This window comes from Thalia democratica, chromosome 8 (assembly GCF_965202585.1).
Source record: "Thalia democratica chromosome 8, ktThaDemo2.hap1.1, whole genome shotgun sequence".
NCBI classification, from domain to species: domain Eukaryota; kingdom Metazoa; phylum Chordata; class Thaliacea; order Salpida; family Salpidae; genus Thalia; species Thalia democratica.
Genome location: NC_139172.1, coordinates 4,842,413 through 4,856,098, shown reverse-complemented (window position 1 = coordinate 4,856,098; position 13,686 = coordinate 4,842,413). Strand labels below are relative to the sequence as shown.

Genomic DNA, 13,686 nt, shown 5'->3' with positions numbered 1-13,686 from the left:
TAATTTAGTAAAATCTAATAAATGATACCCATCTTTCATTTAACTATATACGGAAAAATATTTTCTAAATCAACATAATGCAAAAGGAGTATCTTCACTTTGAACACCCTTTTATATTCATTAAAAACTGTTTTTTACTATATTTACAAACACTTGTTGTTTTAGTAACAATTAACTGTTTTGCCTGATAGCATAGAGATCGTAATAACGGCTCTGAGTTGAAAGATCGAAACCCAGTGATCGAAACATTTACAAAATAAAAACAACTACACCATACTTAATAACTAAAATGTAATCCATTAGACTAACTTGTCTAACAAAGTTAGTATAAGCTAAAATCTATATCTCCAAATGAAAAATTTGATGACCTTTTAAGACTCTTGATGATTAATGGCAAGTTAGATTTTTTAAACAGAAAGATAGAAAAATTTTTAAATTGTTTACCATAAGTTTTAAGTTATGTCTATTTTACATGGACAAATAACTTACAACTTGTAATGAAGTTTGTTGTAAAACAAAAACTGATAAGTAACTAAGAAAGAGAAAATAACAATTACCTTTATATCATAAAAAATTATAACAACTATTGAACTAAAAAACTTATCTTAATTATATATTACAATTCTGTTTTCAACAATACACGAACTTATTTATTGTAAAGGAAGTGCGATTAAAAACTAGTATTTACTATGATAGAGAATTTCCTAAAATATTTAAAGTTTACAAAAATATAGTTTATACGCTAATACCACATTATAGTAACAGTCAACTTATAAATAAACATGAAATTTATATTTTCTAAAAAATAGAAGTGGTTTTAAATGCCTAAAAATGGATCGAGATTATCTAAAAATGTTATAAAACCTATTTATTAAATAAAAAACTTATTAACTAAAGTTTCTCTATTTTAAATAAAACACAACTGAAAATTTTACAAGTCAAAACAATATTAAACTCTTTAAAATATTTAAAATAATAAGTATTTACTTCTCTAGTATTAATTATTTAGTAACATTCGTTTCGGATTTTTCCAATTTCGCGATTTTATTTTTCTTCCTCTCCATTCTCCTCTTGCGCTTCTTCAATTTTTTTTCCTGCAACCTCTCGTTTTTATCCACATACTCATCAGCGGTGAACGTTCTCTTCAACACATTCTTCCTTTTAACTTGTTTGTTGGCGAGTTCTTTCCGCTCCTCTTTACTTATCTTTTTTAAATTTAGCAAGTATCTGAAAAAATCAATCACCTTTTTACTTCTTGATTCAAAATAGTTAATTTAAACTATAATCTGTTCAAAGTTAAAAAAAAGCTTGATTTAAGTAAGCAGCAACTAAAAAAGTATAAACTAGTTAATGTTTAAAGTCAATTTGAAATTGTTTAGTGTTTTACACAAACATATACTAGTTAAATTTTTTAACTAGTAATGAAAAAAGCACAGTAGCATTGTGATATAGATTATACTTTTGTTAAATAAAGTCTCTCAAAAATAAACTTAAATAATAAACTTTAAATGTGTTTTTTGAGTTTTAGAGTATTTAAAAATTAAAATATAAGATTTACCTGCTGTAGGTAGTCTTTTATTGTGTTCAACTTTAAGTTATAAAAAATCCAAATCTTAGATTACTAACAGTCGCATTTAAATATACACAGTGCATGGTTGCCACTGATCAAGCTGAGTAAAATTTCCTGACTTTTCCTGACTTTTTCCTGACTTTTTTAAATCAAAATCTAAAATTAAACTTATTCTAAAATACATAATCTAACACTTGGAACTATATAAAGCTGTTCAATATGTTAATAGAAAAATTTTTCAGTTTTAAAAGGATATTTTACTAATTTATACCAGATGAAGGCACTAAAAATAAAATCTAAAAAAATTGTAAATTTCTAGGAAAATTTTGGAACTTTTTTCTGACTTAATTAATTTTTACCATTTGAAGGCTTTGGAAAACAAGGCATTTTGTAAATATAAACTGACAAAATCTGACTTTTTTTCTTTTTTTCTATCAAATTTCCTGACTTTTTTTCAAAAACCCCCATTTTTTCCTGACTTTTCCTGACTTTTATAATTTTTTTTAAATTTTTCCTGACTTTTCCTGATTTCCTGACTTTTCCTGACCGAGTGGCAACCCTGACAGTGGGTTTTAAAGAATTTTTTTAATTTCATAATTATGGGACTATGGTTTTTTTTATTAATAAAATTATTTTTATTTCTATCTGATTGCTCATTGTTTTTAATTTTTTCTTGACAGCTTTGAATTTCTAGTTAGGTTTATAACATTTTGATTATCTAACTAAAAACAATCAGATTAACAACGTGGTTTATGCCATTGTATTAGGTGAAAATGTAAACGTGTTAGAAAGTAATCAAAAATGGTCAAACAAAAAACATAGATAGAACACGTAACTATAATTAAAGGGTTATATAACACTATATAGCTAGCTTTCATATTTGCACGAGCGTACAAAATTGCACGAAGATACTTTTGCGTGAGGGGATTAATTGCACGGAGACATTTTTACACGGGTTAACTTTTTTTTTTAATTTGTTTAATAATTTTATTTATTTTTATTATTTGCTTTTTTTTACTATCACTGTTACCCTTAACCCTTACCCTCGGTCGGTAGCTTTTTTTTCTTTTATCAAATTTTCATTCTATTTTTAATTCTTTTTGTTTTATTTAATAATAACTTTAATTATTTATTTTATTTTTACTATCACTGTTACCCTTAACCCTTACCCTAGGCCAATAAATTCTATTTATTTATTATTTTTTCTTCGTTTTTTTTTATATATATTTTTTCTCTCGTGCAAAACTGTAACTCGTGCAAAATTGACCCTTGGTGCAAAATTTTCTTTGTGCAATTTTGTGCTCTTGGGCAGTTTTGACCCATTCCCAACTTTATACGTTAATATTGAACAAAATCAACAGCTTGGAAGTTTTAAAGTTTAACAAGTGAAGATTTAAGAGATTGCAGACTTTAAATTAATCAGTTTTTTCGAAATAAACAACGTACAATTGTCAACAAAGAGGTGTACTGTAAAAATCGATCCGAAATCGTATTAGAATGCTCTTCACTGGCCAAAAAATCAAGCTAACTTTAACAACTTTAAAGGCTCATCATCTGACGGCGTTTAGAAGCGAAAAACTAATTTGTTAAGTTAAAACTTTACTACACATATTGATTGAAACAAAACTGAATAAATATAATTACCCATATTTAATAACAAGTAACAACTAACTCAGGCACGTAACCACCCTGCTGCTTTATAATGTTCGCAATCGACCTCAGCAGCGGTTTGTCCTTGTTCGTGTAAAACGTGACTGCTTTCCCCTTTCTACCGGCCCTGCCTGTTCTTCCGATGCGGTGTATGTAAGACTCGGTTGATGAGGGGAAATCATAGTTGATCACCAAATTACAAGTCTGCAATTTATTATCAGCTTTATAAGTATTTACAAAATCATAACTTGTTGCTGTTTTAAAATCAAATATAATTTTAGAAAGTAAATTGGTGAGTTTTTAAATTAGACTTTTGATTTATACTTTTAGGACAAAACTAACATTTAAATTTATTATTTATAATTGATACAGATATTTACATTTAATGGTTTTACCGTAAAATACAAGCTTCTTAAGATTTTTGAAATTGATCAACTTCATTAAAATTTAATGCACTTGAGCAATGAAACTAAATTTTCAAAACAAACTTTGATATCGATGCCTCTCCCCAATATATCGGTGCAAATGAGCACCCAGGTTTGCGCAGTTCTGAACTTCATGATCGCCTGTTCACGCTCCTCATCCGACTTGTCTCCGTGGATCACATCCACTCTCACGTCTGAATGTTAAATATATTGTTTTATAAATTTAATTTACACTGTTTTTGATATCTATTTCTAAATGCCTTTTTTATATATATTTATTACAACTAATAAAAAAAAGTAAAATTTGATAAAAAAATAACTTAATGTTTTGTTATTATATTTTTGTGTTCCACTTTCATTTTTTTTAAGAATTTAACTTATACTTTTTTAAATACTAAAATTTACTTTTTTCAGAAATAAGTAGTATGACTAATCGAAAAATAAGAAACATCTATAAAAAATTATATAAAGAAATCTAAATTTTTAAACGTATATTTTTGTGTTTAATCTTTATCTAAAAAATTTCACTTTAATGATATTACTTTTAAGCACATAACTAAAAAACAAAAACCAACTATCATATACGAGTTCTGCGTACAAGTTCTCAGCTCTTTGTTTTGATTGGACGAAGACGAGTGCCGGAGGTTTGAATCCCTGCCTGATGATTTCCCTGATTGCCAGAACCTTGCCTTCCTCATTGCTCACGTATTGTAATGACTGATCTACAGAGTCCACCGATGTGCTACGACCTCCGATTATCACCTGTTTGTTTGTTTAAGTAAATAATCACAGATTTTTTTCGGAATCTTGTTTGCAACAGGAGACAACCCCAAATCTTGCAAGCTTTCCTAAAATATAAACAACTAAATGTAGCATTCAAATTTCTTAAGAACTTAAATGTTAAAAGTACTTTACAATAAACAGGATCATTTTTATGAAAAGGTGTAATGGAAAGAAGAAAACAGAATTAAAGTTTAAACTATTATAATATACCAACTGCGCATACTGTTCTTGCACATAGTGCTGAACTAATTGAGCAAAACAACGGTAGAGGTTTGCTAAATTACACCGAATATGGATTGGAAGCTAACAACAAGTTTCTAAGACAGTACAGAATGAACTTTTCAAAGAAAACTTCTCAGTATGAAAATTTAACAGATTGTTTAAATCGATTATGGGACAAGAGTGACTACGATGTTAACAACACTTTAGACAGACTGAATTGCACTTATTGTAAAGAAGTCGGACATACTGCGCGAAGTTGTTTGCAGATAAATGAAAAAATGTCATCATGTAGTTCAGAATGGGAAACGTTGTTACATATGCTTTGTGCTAGTGAATAGAGTGTTTTATTTATTTTAGAAACTTAATTTCAAAGAAGTTTTAAGAACTTACTGCTTGACTTATATTTTCTAGTAATTTTAAAGTACTTTTTTTTAATCACAGGCTAAATTATTTTGTTTTTTGCACTGTTTTGCAACGAATAAATGTTTTTATTGTTCAAAATGTTTACGGTTTTTTTCTTTTGATAAACTAGTACAAATGTAACGTTATAAATAATACAAAATTTGATAAACAAAGATCAGCCTTAAATTAAAAATAAACTGTATTTAGAGTATAGTTTCACCCGGCTTGATACTGAAAATTCATTCATATTTAAACTAAAATGGGAGTAATTGTAACTCTCTTGAGGTAGCCAATTATTATTTTCTTATTTTTTAAGTTTCTTTCTTTAAAGTTTCATTAGAAATTAAAATTTTAACTATTTTTAAAATAAAAAAAAACATTGTTCTTATTGTAACACTAAGTGTAACTTTAAATTGTATTATAGTGCTTTTTATGACAGTTTTATGTCAATGGCCGCTTGATCCCCGTTTTCAGCCCACTGTGTATTATATATGACTATTAAAAAAGCTTTTAAGCTTTTTAAGTATACTTAACTTAAAATTATCATAAACTTTGTACAAAATCTTTAGAAAAGCTTTAAGTGTTACTCAAACTAAATGAATTAATGTTTTTTAGTGATGCTATCTTCATAAATCATTTTTACGATTACAACCAATACAAAACAGTAACTTGTAAAACATTGTGCAGATTTTCGATGCACCACTTTTCAACATCGTGGGCGTAGGTGGCGCTGAAGAAAGCTCTTTTTATCTTCTTGTTCGTGCACGAGGTGTAGATGGTTTCCAGCTGACTTCTGAACCCCTTGCCCTCCTCTGCTCCTACTTCGAACACCTTGTCCGATTCGTCAACTACCAGCCATTCCACGTGTTTTAAACTAAAAGTAATATTGTGGTATAAAAAATTTGAATAAATATAAACTTTATTTTATACATCTTTCTAAACTACTTATTAATCATATATAACAAACCAAAATTACTACTTCTTAGCTATCATCTAAATCTTTGTACTTGTTATAATTTAAAATATTCGTACAACTTACTTTTAAAGTTTAAGTTTTTATTTTTTATTTTAATTTAATTATTTCTACTAATATTTTATATTTAAAATAAAATAATAATGAATAAAAATTCATTTTAATTTATTAACCACTAAAAACATAATTAAATGAGCTTTAGTACGAACCACTTTTTATTAAATATACTTTAAACAGAACACAACCAATTAAAAAAAAAATCATTGCAAAAAAAGTGTGAACAAACTCAATTTTAGGTTCCTTGTTCTTGAGAAGGTATGCGACGCTGTTCGGGGTGCTTATGATCAGGTCCCACCCCCGGCTGTGCTCCAACCCCCTGGTCATGCATCCCTTCATGTTGACCTTGTCCAACAGTTGCACGTTCAGCGGCTTGTCGTCTTTACCCACCGCTTGACACTCGTCGTTCTTCACAAGCAGCAGGTGGCAGATGCGGTATATCTGCGCGGCCAGCTCCTTGGTGGGGCAGACGACGAGCGCGCGGGCGTGTTCGGCGGTGTTCGAGTGCAGCAAGCGGTGCAGGACGGGTAGGAGGAACGCGAGGGTCTTGCCGGATCCGGTCGGCGCGCACACCATCACGTTCCTCTCGTGCATCATCGCTGGAATGACCTGAATTATTTAAATTCTGAATTAGTTGATCTTTTAAAAAGAGAAATCGTAACTTATTTACTTACAAAATATTCATCGCTGGAATGACCTGAATTATTTGAATTCTGAATTAGTTGATCTTTTAAAAAGAGAAATCGTAACTTATTTACTTACAAAATATTCATCGCTGGAATGACCTGAATTATTTGAATTCTGATTGATTTTGAATCTTTCAGAAGAAGAACCGTTACTTGTTTAATTACATAATGCTTTTCTCATGTTAAGAATTGCTGTGTTGTTTTATAAAATGAGCTTGAAATACTTGAAAGAGTGCAAACTAGCATGATAAAGTTATAATTTTTTTCAAGTAGTTTAGGGCATAAGGGCTTTTTACTATTTTTAAAAGTTTATACCTTAGCTATTTGACACTTTTTACTGCTTTAAAAACTCAAAGTTTAAGGGACCAAATTAGTAGAGTTTAAGTAACTTCTTATACAAGAAACAAGTTTAAAAAAGCTATATACTCCATCATTTTCTAACCACTCTTCTTTTAATTTGTACAATAAGTTCATTTATAATATTTAAAATTTTATATAGCTATTTTTGTAAAAAAATAAATTAAATACAAAAAAATGGGTTTTACTTAAAAGATTTTAATAATATTAAAGGTATTAGTAAAAACCTTAAAGTAGATTGGTAAAAAAATGAAATTGCAGTTTATAAGTGCAGTTTTAGTTATAAAGCAGTTTTATCTGTCTTTTGCTCTTTACATATGAAACCTACAAAATACATTCTACAACCTATAAAACTACGTTTTTGAGCTTATATGTTATTTTTCAATATTTTAAATCTACAGCACTAGTAATATTTTATCTTGTTAATGAATGTTTACTAGACATTTAACGTCTGTAGCTAAAAAAATAAAAAAGAAGATGGATTTTCAATAAAAGTTCAAGTTTATAATAAAGTTGAACATGAAAAAGTTTTAATTTATATAAATGGGCAATACTTTTTTACAAAAATGACAAGAATTTAAATGCTAATTAAATGTTTTAATTTTTATAAAAAGTGCTCTTAACTAAACTACATTCCTTAATATTTAAATATTTTTTCAACAACTTGGAATAATATTATTAGCTAATAACTTGTTAATTTAATATTTAGTTCTATGATAAAGTAATTTTACACTTTTTTGGAATCTAAAACTATTTGAAAATAATTATTCAATAAGTAAATAAATACTAAGACTACTTCTTAGTAACCTGCATTTGCACTGGTGTTAAATTTTTAAATTGAAAGTTCTTGTGTATGTTTTCAATACAAACAGAATTAAAAGATGTAAGGCTTTCTAGATCATCGAAACCTTTTATCAAACCGGGCACATCTGTTCCATTTACGTGTATTTTAAACTTTTTTCTCAGGCTGTCCGAATTTCCAGCCTGCAATAACATTAAAATTGATAACAGTTTATTTAAAAATAGTTATATAATGATATTTTAAAACAATCAAAAAGAAACATTAATCATAAACAAAGTTCTATGAAGTTTAAGACAGGATGGTTGTTAATTTTGATAGTTCCTTATGAATATTAAACTTTCTAAAAGCTTTCGATAGCATTAAATAAATTAAATCTGTGCACATTAGGTTTAAAATAAATTACTATATTAGTAAACCATGGGAAATAATAGGTATATATTATAGACTAACTTATAGTTTGGAAAAACAATGATTGTTGTTAATTAAACTTTAATACACTTGAATCCGACATTATAATTACAATTAATAAATTTTTATTACAGTATAAATGAGTAAAAGTTTCTGATAGAGGAGTGTATATAAAATTTACTCACAAAATCAACTTTTTCTATGCTTTGAGTTTGTTCAGCTTTATTGTTATTGATCAACTCGAAAAAACCCTTGGGTTTTTTTGACTTTTTTACACCAACTTCATTCTTTTTATTTTTGTGACTTTTGCTGAAGTTGCATCCTTTGGTCAGTTCACTAAATATTCCCAAGCTTTCCATTTTAAGGTAAACAGTTAAATTTTATTCTAAAACTTTTTAAAAAATAGCTAAAAATATGAACTAATGTTTATTACTGACATTGTTATCTGTAAAACCGTATATACACCTTACATTTATTTTGATTTTTGTATTTAATTTGAAAGCCAGTGATTTTCAACTATTACTTACAATTTTTTCTTAATCATTCTGAATCAACCAAAACTAGTGAAGAACACAAATATTCACTGAACATATAAAGCTTCAGAAAATTATTATCTTTAAATGAACCTTTTTTACGGGTTAAGTTTTAAAACCATACAACAATCAATTCTTATATACAGTTGAAGAAATATATTCAATCTTTTTAAAACATTGAATAAAAAATTAACTATTAACTTAGATAATTTTTCAAGTCAATTATATCAACTTTTTTTGTTAGATTTCAACTTATAAAAATCTTAAGCTTTAAAAAAATATTTTTATATTTAATTTTAAAAATTTTTCTCGAAGACAAAGATAAAAAAATTAGTTGCATAAATTTTTTCAGGAACTAAAAGAGTCATAACACATAAAAAGCTAAAACAGTATAGTTAAAATGGTTAGCACAGTTTAAAACCTAAAATATGATCTAACAAAACATTATTACCTACAGGCAGCTTTTACATATATAAACAACAACAAAAAGTGTGAAGTTCAAAAATAGGAAAATTGCTCAGCTATTTTTTATAAGATCTAAACGTTTTCAATTGTGAAAATAAAAAGAAAGTTGAAGTTAAACTCTTAAAGTAAAATCACATAATAACCTAAAAGTATCTGTGTTCAAAAATATTTTAAAATACTAAAATTTTAAAAAATACTTAGGCTTGAGCGTAATTAGAATTACTGATTGAAAATAAACAATAAATATTTTTTCTAAACTAGCAAGAAAGTAAAAATTATTTTTTAAGTTAAATTAATGAATTAAATTAAAATTACACTTTGTAGTTTACTAAGTATTACTGACTACTACCTGTAGAATTGTGCATTTTCAAAGTATACAAATTAAACTTACAACAATTCTGTTTAAAACCTAGTTTTGAAGAAAGTAAATTAAAGGAATAAGAAAAAATGATTGAAAATCACTAAACAGGTAAAACTAGTGTAATCATGAGGAAAAAAATACTTGTTTATCTTCAAGCAAATATGAACTGTCTGATTTGTTCCTAGAAATAAATGCTAGAAATAAATTAAAAACTAGAAAGACAAAGTGGCAACCATGTGAATTAAAGTCTGTATTTTTAAATATATAGAAAAATATTAGAACACAAGATTTTACATAACTTTGATACTTTACTGTAAAATGCTTGAACTATACCAATATACTAAAGTTAAAACTATTTTAATATTCACAGATATACTAGACAACTTCAAGATCTCCAGCAAAAACTATAAGTTTATCAGGACTGAAATTTTCAACATTCAGAACCTGAAATCCTACAACTTTATCGCAACAGGAGTGGAACTGGTAAACAATTTTTTCATCTTTACAAAACACACTATCCAAATTTAAACTGTCATTAGATTCTGATAACGGGGCAGTGTTCTTGTCAAAAGGAATTTGACTGCAAGCTTTCAGCTTAGCTGACTTTTCCTTAAACTTTTCCGTAATGAGTTTGAACTCAAGGTTACATTTTTCTAGTTCTAGGTTATGACAACAAACCTTATAAGTTTTTGTTTTTTTCTTCCTTTTCTTGGAATTTTCAGACTTAATTTGATTATAGAAATCTTCAAGAGATTTGATTGCTGTATGAAAATCGTTGTAACGCTTTACTTTGTCGCGAATCCATTTTGAAAGTCCTGCGCAATACTGTTTAGGTTTGTCAATGAATCGCTTGTCAACCATCACGAGGGCTCCCCAGTCATTGCGATGGCGAATGCACCTGCCAAGAGCCTGATTGATTGCACGAAAGGCTTGAATCTTGTACCACTCTATTCCTGAAAGTAAACCTCGCCCTGTATTCACATTGTTGTAATGCTTCTTAAAGACAACTTGCCTGTCTTGGGCACTGGGAAAGGGTATGCCTACTGTTATAACAGCTCGTGCATTGTCATCGGAAAAGTCTATACCCTCACTGATCTTGCCCCTGCATACTGCTAGTAACAGTGCACCAGATTGTTTAACAGCCGAGTAGTAATCTGAGATGAGCTGCTCAAAATCTTCATTCTTATTTGCAGATGTCTCAACAAAAATTTTCTTTTCCCCTGATATCAGTTCCCACACCTCAGTTTTTTTCCACTGCTCCACTATTTTCTTCATCAAGCTGTAACTTGTGAAAAAACAAAGCACTCCTCTAGGTGCAACAGCACAAACACGCCAGACAACTTTTCCTAGTTCCTCTTGGAATTCCTTTTTGCAAACATTATCATATTTAGCCTCCAAATCTACCGGAGTGGGACCGCAACCAACACAACCGACATAAACTTGTGAGGGAGAAATGACGTGGGAAGCTTCAAGTTTTATGGAAAAAGGGACACCGAGCTCAGATTGAAATGATTTGGTGGGCGAGAGGGTTCCTGATGTCAATATTACTGAATGACTGTTACTGATGTTTCTAAATGTAACTGCTGCATTGAGACACCAAAAATGCAACCTAATTACCATTTCTTCTTCTTTTTTTGAATGGATGAGAACTGTTCCTATTGTTTGATTTGGTTTTGGAGGAACATACTCTTTTGTTTCCAAAAGAACAATTTTGTAATCACCTAAATCCCTTTTTTCAAGAGTTAACAAAATATCTATAATGTAAAAGATTCCTTCAAGCAAAGCTATGGATGTAGTACTTAAAAAACATCTTTTTTTGTCTTTTTCATCAAAATTTTCATCAGCATTTTTATTTTCCTTTTCTTCAGAATTTTCATTATCATTCTTATTTTCCTTTTCTTCCAAATTTTCTGCATTATTTATATTTTCCTTTTCTTCAGAATTTTCATCATCATTTTTTTCTGTTTCTATTGCATCTTGTAAAATGCGTTTTAGATTACATATTTCTTCTAGATTTACACCCCAATCATTTAGTACAGGAAGAAAATCTTTTCCATCTAAACTTTTAATTTCTAATTTATCATCCTTTTTATTATGATTATTTTTTTCAGTTTCAATCCAACTTTTAACTTTATTGCACAAACTTAGAATATCCTGCATTTTGTTTATGTTATACTTTGTATATTTTTCTAAGTCATTTATTGTTTCTATCAGGTCCTCATTTTTTAGCGTGTAACTAGCAGCTTCACGACACTTGTCTTCTATATTGTGACCCTCATCTAAAATAATAACTGCATGTTCAAGGTTAAGCATCATAGATTTGCGAATCCGCGGATCTATTAGATAGTTGTAAGGGCAAAAAACAATATCTGCATCTTCTACAAGTTCTCTGCTCACATAATATGGGCAACAAGTAACTTGTTTGCCTAAATTAATTAAATCTTCCAAGTCCCACACTTTTGGCAAACCAACTGTGTTTAAGGACTTAAAATTTTTAAACTTTTCTACATCTGGTTTGAATTCACATCTTTTACCAAGTTCTTTGCAACCCTCTTTAAGGCAGCCAGGAGCCAATCTTTCTTTGTTGACACAAGAGTGTTTTCTGCTAGAGAGCAACGTCATTTTGATGTTTTTGTATTCAGTTGCCTTCAACTCATTTATCACCTGCTCCAGTTGCTTGTGTGTACGGGAGCCAAAGTATATTTTAGGAGCTCTGGCCGAGAAAATTGAACCAGTATGATTTAAACTATGATTGATGTTTTCTTTTCTTTGCCACGCAAGAGCCGCGCAGAGCAGGGCCAGCGTCTTGCCACTGCCAGTCGGGCTTTCAAGAAGGCAGTTTTGTTTCTGCTTCAGCCCCTTAATCACCAAGCTCATCATCTGCATTTGAGACTTGTACGGTTCGAAGGGGAACTTCACTTCAACTCCTTCAATTGTAAGTGGCTCCATTTTATAAACTTATTTCTATATAATAAAAAATCTAAATATTTAAATTACATATAAGTCAAAAGTAGAAAGCCAACTTTATTTTTGTAAAATCAATAAGACTGTTCTTGGTTTATTTAACAAAAACCTTATAATTATTGAGGCCATTGAGGGTCCAAGTTGTTTTTAAAAGTTGTTTTTTTAAAGAGATTTTCTTAGCTATCTGACATCTTATATGTTTTCGTTTTTTGAAAACAAATAAAAAGATCTCAACAACTGGGGGAGAAATAATTAATTTATTCTTTCAAGAATTTATTTTTCAAACTAAGTTTTGGTCAAAGACCTTGTCAGTGCTTAAATAAATCTAATTCAAATAGAATTGCTATCTGACATCTTGAAAACTTAGTAACTATTGATTTACATAAAAGCAACTAAAGTTGATAAGTACAACAGGTTCCTTATGAAAGTCGGAATCCAAAATAGTAATAAACAAAACTAATTAACTATAAATGTTACTTTTAATACTTTTTGGACTTCTTCAAATTTTTACAACTAATTCATTACTAATATTTTTCAATCCATAAAAAAAACATTTCAGTATTAGAAAAACTTATTTTAATTAAAACTAATCTTTCTCTTGATTTTCTATCTAAAAATTTGTATTAAAATTCCACAACATCTTTTTTAAACTACTGAATAAATCCTAAAAATTTTAGCTCTTTAACTTGAAAAACAAAGAATATATAGTTGCTTAATTAGTTTTTATGCTTTCAACATGACAATAAAAAAATGAGGTCCATACTGTTTATTTTAGATTTTTTACAAAAACTGCTTAATACTCATAATTATTTTACAGTTTTATAATCAAAATTAAGTTACAGTTAATACTTATAGCTTATAAAAGACCAAAAACTATAGTTTTATGCACATAACCTCTATAACATTATTGTTAGAACTTGTAACCTAGGCTTGTGAGAAGTTTCTTTTCCAGAGCAGCAAAGAAAATGTTCACTGTAAATTTAAAAGTAGTACGGTTTGTTTTCAATTTGCAGTTTCAAAGTGTTTGA

The 13,686-nt window shown here is 28.7% G+C and overlaps 2 protein-coding genes across 2 annotated transcripts; both read right to left on the bottom strand.

Annotated features, from left to right (window-relative positions):
• Positions 1–1,001: 1,001 nt before the first annotated feature.
• Positions 1,002–8,732, bottom strand: LOC145842822 (putative ATP-dependent RNA helicase DDX52). The gene is made up of 8 exons (XM_082950302.1): positions 8,521–8,732; positions 7,933–8,109; positions 6,312–6,691; positions 5,722–5,926; positions 4,221–4,407; positions 3,709–3,839; positions 3,243–3,424; positions 1,002–1,227 (listed from the first exon to the last, which is right to left on the bottom strand). The coding sequence occupies exons 1-8, from the start codon at positions 8,692–8,694 to the stop codon at positions 1,002–1,004; spliced, it is 1,662 nt and encodes a 553-aa protein (XP_082806428.1). The 5' UTR covers positions 8,695–8,732.
• A 1,337-nt stretch (positions 8,733–10,069) lies between these two features.
• LOC145842821 (Fanconi anemia group J protein homolog) lies at positions 10,070–12,643 on the bottom strand. The gene is made up of 2 exons (XM_082950301.1): positions 11,871–12,643; positions 10,070–11,492 (listed from the first exon to the last, which is right to left on the bottom strand). The coding sequence occupies exons 1-2, from the start codon at positions 12,641–12,643 to the stop codon at positions 10,070–10,072; spliced, it is 2,196 nt and encodes a 731-aa protein (XP_082806427.1).
• Positions 12,644–13,686: the final 1,043 nt, after the last annotated feature.

Excerpts from the sequence above, each read along its gene's own strand:
- LOC145842822 (XM_082950302.1), bottom strand. The coding sequence starts at position 8,694 with ATGGAAAGCTTGGGAATATTTAGTGAACTGACCAAAGGATGCAACTTC. Across the intron at positions 5,927-6,311 it reads AACAAGGAACCTAAAATTGA|TTTAAAACACGTGGAATGGC; the intron begins GTTTGTTCACAC and ends TATTACTTTTAG. Across the intron at positions 1,228-3,242 it reads CAGGGTGGTTACGTGCCTGA|ATACTTGCTAAATTTAAAAA; the intron begins GTTAGTTGTTAC and ends TGATTTTTTCAG.
- LOC145842821 (XM_082950301.1), bottom strand. The coding sequence starts at position 12,643 with ATGGAGCCACTTACAATTGAAGGAGTTGAAGTGAAGTTCCCCTTCGAA. Across the intron at positions 11,493-11,870 it reads GACTTAGAAAAATATACAAA|TACTACATCCATAGCTTTGC; the intron begins GTATAACATAAA and ends ATGTTTTTTAAG.